The sequence below is a fragment of the Buteo buteo genome, chromosome 20 (assembly GCF_964188355.1).
Source record: "Buteo buteo chromosome 20, bButBut1.hap1.1, whole genome shotgun sequence".
Taxonomy (NCBI): domain Eukaryota; kingdom Metazoa; phylum Chordata; class Aves; order Accipitriformes; family Accipitridae; genus Buteo; species Buteo buteo.
The window spans coordinates 15,048,755-15,065,191 of NC_134190.1; the positions used below are offsets into that span (position 1 = coordinate 15,048,755).

At 39.3% G+C, this 16,437-nt stretch overlaps 1 protein-coding gene across 1 annotated transcript in view; it reads right to left on the minus strand.

The window, feature by feature from the left end:
• Positions 1–16,437, minus strand: part of MYLK4 (myosin light chain kinase family member 4) — a 68,986-nt gene that overhangs the window by 51,185 nt on the left and 1,364 nt on the right. Inside the window, exon 2 of the mRNA XM_075052516.1 lies at positions 13,620–13,878. Within this exon, the coding sequence (XP_074908617.1) occupies positions 13,620–13,784 (165 nt within the window). The 5' untranslated portion in view covers positions 13,785–13,878. The remainder of the gene's footprint in view (positions 1–13,619; positions 13,879–16,437) is intronic.

Consider the following 16,437-nt stretch of genomic DNA (forward strand, 5'->3'; position numbering starts at 1 on the left):
AGACAAATGTTTGGCAACAGTTCCTAATAAAAACATAAGCCTGCTAGGTTTGAAAGTTTACATCCTATGTAATCCACAGATCACAGTTCATCTGAATGCAATTTTCTTCTCTGTTTTCATTTCATTCAGATGACCATTATTGGGAATAATATTTCAAACAATTCCTAGCCCACCCCATTCAATCAGATAGCAGTGCATATATAGTATACGTTACAGATTTTAAACTGAGGCTCAGACAGTAAAGGGATGTTAGTCCAAGTTCCTGTCTCCCATATTGTAGAAGTCCTACTGATATGATTATCAGAAGGAACAGCTGATATTCACAAAACATAGATGCTGGGTCACTTTCAGGGAATAGAAATATGAAAGCACTGGAAAAGAATAAAGACAAATGAGCCTGGCTAGTTCCTAATGGCTTAAAAAAAAAAATAAAATCCGGCTTCATAAACCAAATACTTTATATTTCAGGGATACAGCTGAAACTCCTATTTGACCACAATTCCGACAATGAATCAGTGGCAGCTGGGCAAGTTTTATGTGAAATGCACATTTACTGCAATTCCACTTTTTTTGGTAGGGAGACGGAATAATCCTAATGCAGGTTTCTTTATTTTCTTCTCAGTGAAACACAGCAGACCAGTTGTTGGCTTGTGTCAACCAGAGTAACTCCAAAGGAGTTTGGCCTGGTTTGATCTAAATGAAGAACTTCTGCAAAAGAGAAGCAATCTGGGTCTCTGACAATTTAAAAAGAAATTAAAAAGGGGCCAGCTTTTCTTTGCTCCTCCGATTTATCTTTTACCTTTTCCTTTATTCTTTTGCACTTTAACCTATTTCAAGGAATCAGCAACAGAAGGCTTATCACACAATCCATGGTACAGCAGAATCCTAACAAAAAACAAACCCTTCAGAACGAAGCTTGAAAAAATCCTCTGACGTGATTAAAGCATTATACTGGTTAAGCAAAGGCTAGCTAAAAAGACGAGTTCAATGAACACTAACTTCATTGCTTTGTTGTGTCATTCTCCTTTTGTTTTTATTTACACATAGAATATGAGCTCCTTGAAAGAGTAATTATCTTTTTACTGGATGTATGCTCACACAGCAACAAACACTGAAGGAAGCGTGCCTTTATAAACTGACAAGAAAAAAACCAGGATAGATATTGAACAATAGATAAAAAGATGCTCCAAAGCAATGTTTTGGGTTTTTTTCCTATAAAATGTTTATTTGGCATAAACCTTAGTGTTTTATTTGACACTCAAACTAATTCCCATTCCAAATTCATACTGATAAAACTTGTATATAACACTACAGACATGCACTTCTCTTATTCTTGACCTTCCTTGCATTGATGGGTCCCTATTAATTATTATGGTTTCCAAGGTAAAACACAAAATGCAGTTTCTAAAGTCAAATGTAAGTAAAAGATGCTGGGGGGGGAGTGTATTTTTAAGAGTCTAATTTTTTCTTTGGTGTCTGCTGAAGATTTTGGAAAACGATTCATAGTTCCAGACACTGCATACATTAAGAGTATGATTCCAGATGCAGGAGATCCTGGGAACTATGGGAGACTTGGCAGGTCTGGAAATAGATTTTAAATCATTATTGCCAACCCATATTCTTTCAATTAAGCATTCCACTGATTTTGGAACCCAGAGATAGCTAAGAAGCCAATTTTCTCTACCACAGTCACATGATGCTGAAATGGAGATGACTGAAGAATTTGTGGGGGAAAAAAAAAGATCTCCCACATACTTGGCAAATGCTAGCTAATAACATGAAGGCTTTCATACAACATGTGTCAGAGAATACAATTCCAGATATAAGAAACAGGTGTGAAAAGGAAGACATTTCTTTCATTGCAAGGGGTCACTTTCTTTCATTGCTGCAGTAGCAGTATGCCTCAGGCCCCAGCCTGGAAGTCAGAAAGTCTGGCTTATTGCCCTGCTTCTGTCACAGATCTGCTGGGTGACCTTGGGTGCTTCTTTCCATCCCTCTGAGCCCCTGCTTCTCCATACAGTTCTGTAAAGGCCTGCCTACTTAGACTGTCAGGTCTCTGATGTGACAGCTGTCACTCACAGTGTCCATAAATAATCTCTAATGCAGTGAAACTTTGTATTGCCTGAGGACATAAGGAGCAAATGCTCATCCTGAGCTGGCCTCCTGAAATACCTAACCATGTATGAAATTACTGCTAATGAAGCAGGGGGACCATGTACAGCACAGGCGTGAGCCAGGAATAGTGCAAAGAGGCATTACACAAGCTTTCTTCACAAGTTCTATGCTAGCCCTCATAAACATCTTGAATCAATCTGTTGCAATTGGTGGCAGCCAGAAAATATTTCATATGGATTCTTTAAGAAGATAATCAAATAAAATCTGTTTGACTTGTTAGGAACTCCAACCATGAATTCCTAGCTAAAGATTTTCATGCTTGGTCTCTGGAGTAGCTGCCTGATAAACGTAAACAAAGTTTAGTAAGTGACTTACAGTTGAATTTACAACTTATACTTGTACAACTTTATAATAAAGATTTGTAATACAAATTTTATTATGCAGCATTATGTGTACAAGGTGTTCCCCTTACAGTAAGGAAAGCACTGTAAATACTGTGTTTAAGAAACCCAGTAACTAACGTGACAGGAGAGGCAGTAGTTGTATGTGGAATCATGACAATGAAGAGAAAATGCCTTCAAAAACCTGGGCGATTTAAGTATTTGATAAATCCATACCTTTGCATGTGTCTCTATTTTAACAGACAGTGAGTTAGTCTACAATGAAAAATGAAGCATGAACACAATGGAGTTTAAAGATACAGACCTTGGATGTGCTGCTGGAAAGCTGCAAGAGGAAACAGATCTGCCTTTTAGTGGCTGGAATATTGTCTTGAAAGAAGGATAGCTTAGAGGATTAGAAGTGACTAAAATAAAAATACCTGTTTACAGAAACATAACTTAATAGTTTTAGTCAATTTGTCTGATTCATTTATCCTAATATTCTGAATTTTGTTCATTCTTCCATTTTAGTGGTGCTATATGGACTTATGTTTAGACCCCGCAATTCTTTAGATGTCCTCACCAGCAAGCTACTTTTCCATACTGTACAGTTCTATTCTTATAGAACAGGTTTCTTACGAAACCATAATAAAGCCCTGTTGGGGGCCTTTATGAGTTGGAAGAAATACATAGGGTAGGTATAAATACAAGACCTAGGATGCCTCTGGCGTGGTTTAAAACATGAAGGACCAAGAGGCTTTAGGCAATTTCTCCAGATTTTGAACTACCAAACGTGGGTCTACCACAAATTTCAGAAAGACAGCAGGTAGTGTTTGGTTTGACAAAAGCAACAATTCTCTTGGTGAACATGTCCTTTAAAATGTAATGATGATATTAAGGGCTGTGGCATCGTCAAAGGTCAACAGAAAATTGTCCTGCACCTTGTTGTCTCACTGCCAATAGTTACGATAAAAGGCTGTAATTTTCTCCTATCGTCTTCAAGTACAGTCACTATTTAAGATATGAGGTCAACTAGACAGGCTCATAACTAGATAGGGTCATAGCTGAAATTAAACCTATATGCCCACGTATCTGCTCCATCACTATTTAGTCCAGGCATGGAGTTAGGGAGATCTTGTGTACCAATATGTCTGCTTGGTTAGCCTTGAAGACAGGCAACTATGGAGAAATAACTCTTCTCTTTTTAGTATCAATAACAAATTCCTTTACATGTATTATAACAACATCCTGTGTGCTTTCTTTAGCATAAGGTCATATTATAGAGCCCCGTTTTCATCTCTCTCAGGAATTCCATTTGTAAATGCCAATCAAGCACTTAAAAGTATTTGACTACATAGTACTTAAAAAAAATCCTCCCTTATATACTATATAATGTGTGCCTAAAAAACAGTTATGTTTTCAATATAAGCAATTAAGGGATTTGTTTAACTCCGGAGTGAAAAATAAACCTTTTTTAGCAAACACAGAAGGACCAAACACCAGGAATTACACTGGATTGTCCATATAAGGGGAAAAATGAAGATCCTCAACTCCTCAAAATGTTCATTACACGTGAGGTTTCTGTTCGAGGTGACAGAAATGAGACCTCTCCTATGTAAGGGCCCTTGTTTGGAATCCTCATGCTGTGCTCGGCACTGGAAAGTCACTTTTACTGCACCGTGACTTCTGCTAAACGTGTCCACAAGACATTGCACAAGGGTGCCAGAAGAGAAAGGTCACACGGACAGTTTGGACGTATCTCCCTGCACGTCCGTGTGTATTACAAATTGGCTGGGTAGGTAACTTGTAACAAGACACCTTTGAATGATCATGGGCAAAAGAATTCTTTGCTAAGCCATGCACCTAAGGTCAAAGAGGAGTTTTTAATGGAAGACAGACAAGATTCAATATTTTTTACACTGAAATAAATATCTATACATTTGCTGTATCAAAACTGATCTGATTTTCATATGTTTTAACAGTCACATATTCCAAAGGTTATGATAAACCTCTCACCACGGTATTCATAGGATCTAAATAAAAACCAAGGAGAATGAACTGGGGGAGGAAGGAGTGAATTGCATGTAAACAGACACCAGAAAAACAAAGAAAACATGTAGAAGCTGCTGCAGATTTTTGAAATTTTAGATCCTGGACCAAATGGTGTGCAGGACCTTTGCAAAGTAATCAGCATTCATGAAATGGCTGGGATCCAGTAGGCTGAGGGTTTGGAGGAACACCTTCCCTCCGATCTCAGCATATAGCTATGTAAAGAGGATAGTAGACAGAGAGTCAGCAATTTCATTTCCATATTACAGATGTCTCTGTACAGATGTCACTGACTGAGAGCATGACCTGAGGAGACTCTTTGTCCATCTCTATACCTGTTTCTCATTTGACTTCTCCCTTATCCAGCTGTTCAGACAACGAATTCTGTGGAGTGGATCCACCCTGTACTGTGCCTCACACAATCTCAGTTAGGGTCTCTGCTTGCTCATAATAACACACATAATTATTACCAAAGGCCCTTTATAACCCACTGAACAGATACAGGCTTACCGAAAGTACAGTTATCTGCCACTGGCAGTATTATTCTGCTGTAGTATCACATACAGAAAGGAAATGGATTTACTGAAAGTTACTTGGTTACTTGTTACAGCTCTAAATGTTCTTTCTCAATTAACACTCCTTTGAGGAAGGAGCATCATGACCAAAGGGTAGCACTGTTCCCTCACACTCCCTTAGGAAGCTAAACACATTTTCTCCAGAACCACAGAAAAGTGAGCAAGACCCATAGAGCTCTTTAGATCCCATTCCCTTTCTTTCCTCACTTCAGGAGTTCAAGGAAGTACCATTCTCAAATACAAACTCTGGCAGAGATCACCAGCATTTCTGATCACACCAGCCACGTGTCCAAACCTCCACAGGTCTGAGAGCCACAGGACACATATCAGCATGCAGAGGAACAAGGGAGCTGTAGGAATGGTTTACTTGCAGTTGACAATACTTTCTAGAAAGAGAGGGGGAAGGATAAGTCTGGAATGGACATGCCATGGGGTCCTGAGATGACATGGCAATCTCAGTCTCAGGCTGCTGTTGGCTCATTTCCTCCCAAAACTAAGGATTCAGATTATCCAGGAGTCCCTGCACAAGCACAGCCCTACTGCTAGTCCCTCGCAAAGACGCTTGCCCTGCTCTTGAAATACTTCTGAGTCCATGCCACCTTTCTACGTATGAGGACTTATGAGAGAGCCTGGGAAACCTGTACTTCATGAGAGAACTTTTAACTCAAAAGAACAAATATAAATTATATGCAGAGCAATCAAAAACAAATGTCTGACATTTTTTCAATTTAAAAAGTGAGTTCATGACATGTGCAACAAAACTGGCAAAGAGCTCTGACAGTCACTGGCTTATGCGAAATTCAGAAAAAAAATACTTTAGTGCAGACAAGGACCAGAAAGCAATCTTTGCTAGTCTTAACACAGGGTATTTTAAAATCTGTTTTCTTCGCAATGAGATGGATATAGTTCTCTTGCTAACAAATACCATTTAATACACTGGCCTTAGGTCTTAAAAACTGGAAAATAAATTGACAGTAGCAAAACAGTAGAAGCACAATAAAACAGGACAGTTCTTCTTCTGTACAAACTACAATTCATCCAAGAAAAAATGCAAAATCTTAGTGAGGTAGGCATAAACAAAAAAGTGGATATTTTTCAAGCTCATCTGTGAGTGCAGTAACAGCTTCAGACTGCATCAGAGACAAAATGAAAACCACCAGCCACATGCTTGATTTTTTTTATTTGCCAGTGAATCTACAGAAACCACCTTCTATAAAGACAGAGTGCTAGTATGTTTTCTACGTGTCTATTAATTATCTTCTCTTTACCACTCCTGTTTGACTGTCTTGCATGAAACGCACAATTCTATACTATTAGCGGTTTCAGTAATTGAATGTGACTGAACTTTAGATTCAACAGAGCTGCACATCAGGGACAATATTCTCCTTGACAGAATGGTACTGAACAGCTAGTTCTCCATCATCTATCAAGTTGGCTAAAGAATGGACTTAAAGATCATTACTTAAAAGTGAATTTTTAAAAAAAAAAAAATCATCATTCAGTAACTGACACTACCAAAGTAATTAACAACATGGATAAAGAGATTTCTAACATGTTTTTACTTTCTGAGTGTCCCCTTAGTCCATCCTTCCTTTCTGTCTATCCATGCATATATGTCATAGAAGCAGAATCAGTATAAATAGAAAGAGCATCAAAACCCTTAATAAAATCTGGCTGATTTGCTTTTACTGAGAAAAACATTAGTACAGATTTCTGAAAGAACAATTTTTCTGATGGATTAGAGGACATTCATATAATAAGTTTCTCAGGTCATCATGGAAGAGTATACAAAGAATTCTACACTTTTTTTTGTTTGCTTTCTTCAATTTCTTTATGAATCTTACTAATCTTGAGTGCTGATATGTGTAGCAATATTTCAATTACTCTCCTTATCATTGTCCTGCAAGCTTCTCACACAATGTGTGAAAAATTCCATTATATATCCACACACTAGGTCATGGCTCTTTTGACTAATAGTACTAGAAAAATATGCAAGTGCAAGCTTGCAGATTTTCAGATCTCAAACTTTAGACATGAAATCAGTCTTGAGATTCCACGAGTGGATCTCTTCACAGAAAGAAAGAACAATTTAATTTGCAGCAAACTAATTAAAATCTTAAGCAACCTGGTAATCTACATCCTTGGAGCTGCTTTAGAACAAGTATCTTCCTTTTTGCCTTTCTAAACTTACATATATCTTTTGTTTAAACAATGTTTCCTGTTAAGAATTCCTCTAAAAGCTCTTGAGTTAAAACATGACAGGTCATCACTGCATTGTATTGCTTTCTGGGAAATCACAGCAAACGTACACACTGTCTTTGACTGCAACATGTAGTGATGTAATAACTAGTGATGCTACTTCTTTGGGGAGAAAATGCTACATTCACTTGACAACAACAGGAAAATAACAGGCATGAGCCTTACTGGGGATCTCCAAGTTCCACAACAAGAAGGGCTGGCACCCTTGCTCCCACCGTGGCCAAAGAGGGCAGGCAACCTTGAGGCAGTCCCTTGTACTGCACCCAGTAGAGGTCACTAGAGGATGCATCATGTTTTAATGGCAAGACAAAGCACTCTCACAGCAAGGGCAGAAATGCACCTTCACGAAAAGCACATCAACTGTCTAGGATTTACTGTCAGATACAGTCTTGTAAAAGAGAGCAGTATGTGCCACTCCATGAAAAAACAGATAGGTTTAATTGGTTACGTCCGAACACAAGCAGCATTCATCCAGTTAAACAATATCAATACTGATCAGTGAAATATATCTAACTTATTAAAAGTACATCTACTACCTGTGCATTTCCAGATGCAGGGATCTCTTTCTTTCTTCCACAGCTTAACACAGTCCACAAGGTGTGCCAGAGATATGAAGCCAAAAGGCAGAAACTATCTGCAATCCAGGCAGCATTTCTTTGAAGGGGCAGATCCATCCCTTTATTTTTAATCAGCTGATTAACTTGGTTCTCCTGCTCTAGCAGATGCAATTTGGCAGGCACCCTCAAAACCCTCCCCAGCTCTGTAAGTACCACCTAGCCAGACAAGGCTTGGACACACAGCAGGATCCCATCTCACACTTCAACACATTCCCTTAACCTATAAGGAAAAGAAGTGATGGCATACTGACAAGCATGAAACAGGTGCAGGGATCTACACGAGATGTGTATTGCATGGACTTGAAAGGCAATTACTCTGACATCCCAGAACTTCTCAAATGAAAGCAAACTGTTAGCGCAATCTGTCTGCAGTTAGCAGTTCAGGCCACTGGTCATCTTTTTTTCCCCTTCTAATAGGCAAGAAATGGAAAAAAGACCCCAAAAACAAACCCAAAGAGCAAAATTCAAGACAATCACTTAAAATGTGTCACGGTGCACATGCACAGGAAGGTCAGTTTGAAAAGTCATGGCTTTACTGTCTGCAGTCCCTTCTGTTCCTGTGTTTGCAGTCTATCTACTTTGCTCCCATACCTAAACCACCACCATCCAGAAAGCCGCTCCTAGCTGTCTCCCCATCTCATATCCAGCATCTGCTCACCTGCCAGCCATCAAGTCCTTGATCCAAAGGACGCACGCACCTGATCATTTCAACCACATGGATGTGAGACTCTCAATAGCATCAAGGTATCTTCTTTCCCCTAAAACTTCCAGAAACAGATAGACTGCTTCTGCTGAATTTTGAGATTCAAATTCTGCATGGAAAATTTTGGCTTGAGAAGCCAAAACCTGGGAAATTTTTAAACTGAAAATGGTATCTTAAAACTGGAAATGGTAAGCAACTTTAATAAAAAAATCCTGCTACCAGCTCCATTATAAGCCATGGGAAGCTGTTTTACTTCTAGAGATAGAAAACTAAAAATCCGAGGAACAAAGCATGCCATGGTTTATTTTCTTATATATAAGGATATAGATAAGTATTGTGAAGGACCATTACATAAGGTCTTAGGTCTATACATAAGGAAGGAATCCTTATATATAAGGACTATACATCTTTTGTGCAACAGGTGCCCATAATTACAGCATACTAACAGTCACTGTGGAAGATGAAGGAGTAAGAAGAAACGGTGCCATTTCTTCTCTGCTTGTGTATTTATCTGATCAGAAGTAAAAAGCAAAGAATTTAGAACACTCCCCCTGGCTGTGGAGAAATGAGAGTCCCAGAAATCTCAAGTACTAGAAACTCACAAATTAAACAACAAAAACGACATAATTTGAAAAAAAGTCAAGAGATTAAAAAATTATAATGACTGTTGTCCTTTTCTTAGTCAACTTCTGGCTTCTGAGACTTCAGAGCACTCTCAAGTCACATTTTGAGTTATTATGTAGTTGTTATGTTGGGGAGGGTGGGTTTAGTTGTGGGTTTTTTTCAGTTGGGAAGCCTTGATACTCCTCTCTTTCTTTCTGAGAAAGACAAACATATATTCTCACAAGCATGGGAACTGGGAGCATTAAAACAAAGCTGCCTGAGATCATGGAATCACACACAGTGCCACAAGATAATAGAGTGCTGTGAACTTGGGACCTGAAGAGTGCACTGCAGAAAGGATATTCTGTAAAGCTGCACCAGGCTGAGGCTGGCAACACGATGCCTGATGACAGCATTTCAAGCAAGCTGAAAAGGAGGTTGGTAAAAAAAACTGGGCCCAAACTTGGCTGAAGTCCACTTACGCTTTTCTGACCATACCAAGCCAAGCTTTAGACATGGTGCTTTGATTTCAAGGCTGAAGAAAGCCTTGAGGGTTTTGAGCTCTTCTTCATTAGTTAAGAAGTCTCACTGCAAATGTACAGAATCCCTTGCAGGATTTTGTTAAAGGGTCGATCTTGGTTAAAATTCTAAAACAAGAAATACGTTTCTGTCAAAATATTTGGATCAATATCTTGAATAGTGTATGGGGGCAGAGAAAAAATTTTGGGGGTTAATTATGCAACAGTGATTATTTTTTATCCTGTTCAAAATACTGCCATGACTCTGGACTCCTCTGGAAAAAGGAACTTGCAGAGGTATCGTTACCACCATGGTTGTTTCCAACACAGAGGCTGCAGAGAAAGTAACTGCTAGAGAAATAGTGGTGGTGGTCAAGGGGGAGAAGAAAGGCTCAAAGGAGACAAGGCTGATCACATTCTGACTGGAGACAAGGGTTTAGAGGACAATTAGCCATCCCTGGGCCTAGCTTAACTGAACACCAAATATTGAGTACGTCCAGCTGGGCTAAATATTTAAGTTAGTCCTTAAACTGTTTTCAGAATATCATCAAAGGGATACTTTTGCATGGAAAATTGTATTGCCAACTCAAGAAACAAATACCAATGAGAAGTATTTTTTCCATCTTTGTAAAAAAAAAAAATAATTAAAAATAAATCAAGAAAACAAACACCTTTCCTGAATTCATAGTACTCCAAATGTCTCCAGAACTTCAAAATGAACTGGCATAGCAACTATCTATTCAAATAAAACTAACTAGTGGGAGGTTTAGTCCTTATTAAACTATTGTTTCCTTAAAAGAGCAGGACTAAGAAGCCCTGAAATACGGCAATAAGGAAAGAGCAGCTCTGCTTCTTGCCATTTCTATTCTTTCAAGGAGCACAGCAAGGGCAGTAGAGCTACTAGAGGTTATTGCTTACACAACAATAAGTTGCAAATGACAAAGTCACATTTTTTTAGCAAATGTTAGGATTCACATTTATGTTCACTAATAATGGGAGAAATTCCATTCTGGTACCTAAGGCTGTGGTTTAACTAATTGAATACATCTCAGCTTATGAACCCAACTGCAGCAAATTACTAGAGTACAACTCTGGAAATGTAAGGTAAAATCATGGTAAAAGAAACATTTAAATCAATGAATTTTACCAATGCCTTTTCTTTCCATTTTGCAGCAGACTGTAAGTGCGCAAACAATCAGTTGCCACTGCTCAGTGGACAGCAAGTAATGCATTACACACAATAGTTCAGCTGTATCTAAGCTCTAGCTAAACATCCTTCACAATGCTTACACCTCCAAGAGAAAGCTCACTGGGAGCTAATGCAGCTGGGTAAATTGTGTGGTAGCTTCAAAATCAATTTACCTTTGCATAAGCTGGTGCTGTTGTCAAGAGAGGTGGTTTTACCTTCTCACACCTACTTGTTCCTACCCTGTGACATCCCCTCCCTTGGACCAGCACAACCCTTTGGTGTGGATATTCAGTGCAATGGGTCAAGGACAGATGTGGACTTTTATTCTTTTTTTAATCTGGTACTCACACATGAAAACCATTCCTACAAAACAAAATGTCTTTCACTTGTTAATGTACAATCTGAAGCAAAACTTTGTGTTCATTCCTGAAGGCAGAACTTAGCTGAGACACAAAGACACGTGCTGCCACCTGTACAGAGGGGGGCAAGAGGACATTTTGAACAAAACACATGTAAAACAGGTAAAGAGCAGTTTTGTCACGAGTTTTGAGTCATTCTCTTCAAGAGCAAAATGGTTGCTGAGGAGAGCTGGTGTGGCAAAGAGTGCCATCTAGAGGACAGCAACCCCACAGTTTCTTGACAGCACCAAGACGTACATCACACTGTAAAGTCATTCATTATTCATAACTGATGGTCAACAATCGCTGGGTTTGCTTTCCATAGTTGTATTTTAATAATTCTGAAAGTATTTTTTTAATTAGGTTTTTGTTTTTACAAGAATATACTGTACTGAAAGATGAAAATTGTGTTTGCTTATTTTATAAAAAGTATATCTAGAAAAATAGTTGTTTTGAGGAAGGGGATCATTTTCTTCTATAATTATAATCAGTTTCAGACAGCATTATTTCTTCCAGCAAGTACACACTTTCACCACTCTTCTAGATGGTCTCTTGAGTTGTACCCCACTCCCATTGAAGTGATGTTTTGTCACTGCTTTCAAAGTGAGCAGGGCTTCATCCACAGAAATTATGTATGTATGCCCACAAGCATACGCATGCAAATTCATACACCTGAGCGAAGTTTACTGTATTCCTGCGAGCACAATCTTCTTTCCTTCCTATTCTGATCAGTACAATAAAACTGCTCGTCAGGCAAGGAGACCAAGCTAAGACCTTTCAAAGGAAGGTCTTGGTTTTCCTTTCATCAACATTAACAGCACAGCTAGGTCCCAATTCTGTATCCCACTGAGAAATTCCTAAAAAAAAAATGTGTGAAAGTTAAGTTTTAAAAGCTTAGGAGAAATATAACTAATGTTGATGTATCTGGAAACCTCACTCCAGTGAGGTATATTACCAGAGTTCAGTTGGACTACCTTTCACCTTTGAAGTCTTGTCCCCAGGAGACTGATGAGCTAAAATGGGAATACTGAGCTATTCCTCCAGCTTGCAACTAGCCACCAGCTGTTCATCTTCTAAATGTATTCCTTTCTCCTCTACTGCACCTCCAAACTCTCCCTGTCTTTTCTTACAGCACTCTTAACAAAGAGCCAGTTCCAACCAGTAGACGTAAGAAGCAAACATCAAGGCAATGGGTTAGAGATTTTGCAGCAAAAAGTGGGGAAAAATCCCACCACCTCAGCTACTATTTGCAATTCATCATCAAACTAAGATACATTAACACAGGCAAAGCAGCTCTCATAGCCTTTTTTCTGACCCTAAAGAGACAAAACTCAGAGAAAGAGCCATATGGCAGCAACAGCAGTTTTTACTTTCTCACACAAAAATATTCAGAATACTTGAAAAACTGCTCTACCATACTAGCACAATCAGCACACAAACAGCCACAGCACAAATTTTTCAAGTCTCTTCACAAACTGGTGTGTAAAATTTATTTCTCATTGCCCTACTGCAAGCAGATTTTCTCAGTTCTTGTCTAAATGACGTGTCAATAAAAATACTGGTTCCTCTAGACTATCCCATAGAAAGAGCATAACACAAGGAAATGTCTTGCTATTTCTAAACACATTTTGGCTGATCACAGAATCATTTTCCTGCCAAAGACCCCATACTACAATGCCCAGGAGCATTCTTACTGGAGACAGGTGCAGCACAGAGCTACACTGGACAACACTTGGCCCTGCAAGCATGGCATGCAGCATGTTACCATGCCCTGCTCCCCAGTTAATGGGAACCAAAGGACAAAGCTGCATTAGTTCCTCTGGGAAATCTGCTCTTTCCATGGGATTCATTCGGTCCCCACTAACTCCAGAGCTGTAACGATAGGTGAAATGCTTTCAAAACATGAATCCAACAAAATCTATGTTTACCTTCTGATTTTGAAGAGCTGTGGAACCACACAACTTCTTTACAACTTCTGAACATGAGTCCAGCTGTAAATAAACCCCAGAATAAAAACACACGTGCTTGCTTCTATGGATCCAAAAAATTAAAAGATGCTGACCAGTCTCTCACAACTGCAATACATTTTCACAGATGATAATGAAAAATTCAACTCTACTGGGAAACACACATAGTAAACTCTTTAACTAGCTGAAAGAAGAAAGGAACAGTGCTTTGGGAAGACAAAATTAAGTATGCAGTTAGTTAGTTACCTTTTCATCTTCTGTTCCAGGATCTGATTCACTGAATTTTTTTTCCTGAAAGCATCTAGTCCTCTCCATTTTTTCCATGCTCTGAAAAAAGGCTGTTTTTTCCAGTCTGTTGCTGTTGTATCGTGTATTGATCTCTTCCAGCCTGTTAATCTTAAGTAGCTTCATACCATGCCCAGTTAATTTACTGTCTGTTTTCCTCTCCACCTTAGATTCGTAAACCAGTGAACACTCATAACTTCTGATTTCTCCTCCCTCTTGGCTGTACAAATGAAAGACAAATAAGAGACATCAGTGTTATTTATGCATTTTAGCTTAGACAACTGCCATTGTTACAATACTTTATATTTCAGCTTTCTCTCCTTTATACTCTCTGAACCAATACACAGAGTTAACAACACTAGCTGTTACAGATGCCATTCTACCTACTCATCTACATTCAACACCAGACAATTCAAGCAGACTACAAGACCAATGTAATTTAATTTGTTCACAGAAACTCTTTAGCTCTGTCAAATCAATACATATTGCTGTTGCTTGCAGACCTTGCTTATGGATCACTGCCCACTTTTTAACCATTTCAGTGGTTCCCTGTTGCTCAATGTGTTCTCCTCTCTGTTGCAGTTCCAGCAAGTTGACATGCGGGGACCCTATTATTAAGTTCATTAGTAAGATTTTAGATATTAAACAAAGTGGCTTAGGCCTGAACACAGTCCTTCCCCCTCTTCCCACTCTCCTGTACCACAGAAATAGGTAATTGCCAAAATGGTGGTGATTTCGGGCCCTCTATTGAAGGCTGCAGAAGAACACAGTCCTCAGATAGGTTCCTTTACACTGTAGGCCCTCACTATGTGCCTAGTACTTACATGATGTAGGACCATCAAGGCTTGTCTAATGGTAAGACTGGCTGGAAAGTTATTGCAAGTCAAGCTGTTAGTTTTGATTTATTCTCTGTAGAAAGGCTTTTATTCCACAGCAACATGGTGGGTCCCCCCCACTGCAAGTAATAACTTGGTTACACTTCGAAAATACATCCTATATGCACAACTAATTTTAAAAGAGTAAGAGAAACTACTTTAAAATTTTACTTAGCAACTCTGCGTAGATCCGAGAAATAGAGGACAAAAACGTTTTCATTGTTATTATTGCAACCGTTCCTTCACTGTACTGCAAACAAAGCTACAAAAGCACAGTGCTAATGCTTTAGCTCTAGAAAGCTGAATCTGGTCAACCTCATTACACAGCTCACGGTTTTCATTTTAACTTCCATAAATACCATAAACTATATGGCATATTTAAGAATGTATATACAACCTTACAGTCATTAGCAGCACAGAGAAACAGCTTTCTGTGTACAACCAGAGACTCAATTAAATCAGTTATCTTTACCCAAACACCTTCCAATAAAAAACGTTCCTCACTGTGTTTTGACCCCACATCTGTGCACAGGCAACAGATTAGATGTATACCTACACCAACTAACTGCACTGCCCATAGTTAGCCCTCCAAACTCTTCCCAGAAGTGAAAGATGCCACATGCTATCACGTGTGACACAGGAAGCGGCTTGCTAGCGGTGACGTTTATAGATGATGAATAGCAAAGGACAGTGCAAGCTTGCAGCTTGCAAATAAGCCTTCCATAGAGATTCCTGCTACCATGTTATTGCAGCCCTAGAGCATGCTGTTAATATGAGATGCAGGGACACCAGCATGGGACTGTAAGACATTCATCATTGGAAGAAGTCAGGCACCCGATATGTAAAAATGCCAGGTCTGCTTCTTCTAGCCTCCATCACCAGCTTTCATAGCTCTGGCATCCCTTTTCATCCCCTTCAGATGAAAGGACACTTTACGAGATTTTCTTCCCCCATTTCTCAAGAGCAGGTTCTTGAGTTTTCCTAAACACACTGACAATTGCAGGTTACATACCATAAGGGCTCAGTCTAACCTTTGAGCCATTATTCTACAGATCCTTTGATCTACTCCACATCAAGGGGTGATGCAACATACTCCAAAGCTGTCAGAAAAAACAGCTTATGTTTCCAGATGCCCTACCACTGCCTCCATGTCTCCAGCTACTCAAATCCCACAGTGTTTTAGAGCTACTTGGCTGTGAAGACTACTTCTGGCCTGATATGACTGCAACCAAGGAAAGTTAATTCAGGCTCTCCATAGTTCTTCCAAGAGCACATCATCCTCTAGATTATGATCACCAAATGTGGCCATCCATCTAATGAGAATGACATGTCCTACTGAAAGTACATGTTGTTCCTTCAAGCTGACCAATGGGTCAGTTATCTGGGAAAACATTAATGGGATGGCAAGCCCAAAGGCATTACTGGGTTCTGTTACCAAGCAGAGACTAGGATTGAATCCAAATGTGATTGCCCTCTCCCCCATTATTACCTTAATATATCTCTGAAACAATAAGCTAAACAACGGAAAGTTTCTGAGGGGTACCAGAAAAATTTGTTTGCAAGTGCCTCCTCCACAGTCCCAAAGAAGCAATCCCACCCTGGTCATGTGCTGCTGAGCAATGGGAGGCTATGGCCTTCTACCTTATTAGAAGGAAAAGGAAAAAAAGATGTTCAAATGGGTGTTGAGCTCTGTTTTCCCCAAAGTAGGATCAGTTACATCCCCCAGCTTTGGCCTGGAAGATACTTTCTTCTGCGTCATCTTCAGCAACCGAATCTCTTTCTCACTTTAAGCAAAACAGCTTGCTTCATGCTTGCTTCATGAACCACATCTTCAGATCACTCAGAATCCATACAAACATCATAAAAACAGAGAAACTTGCCTAGCTGTATGCACAGGAGGTATA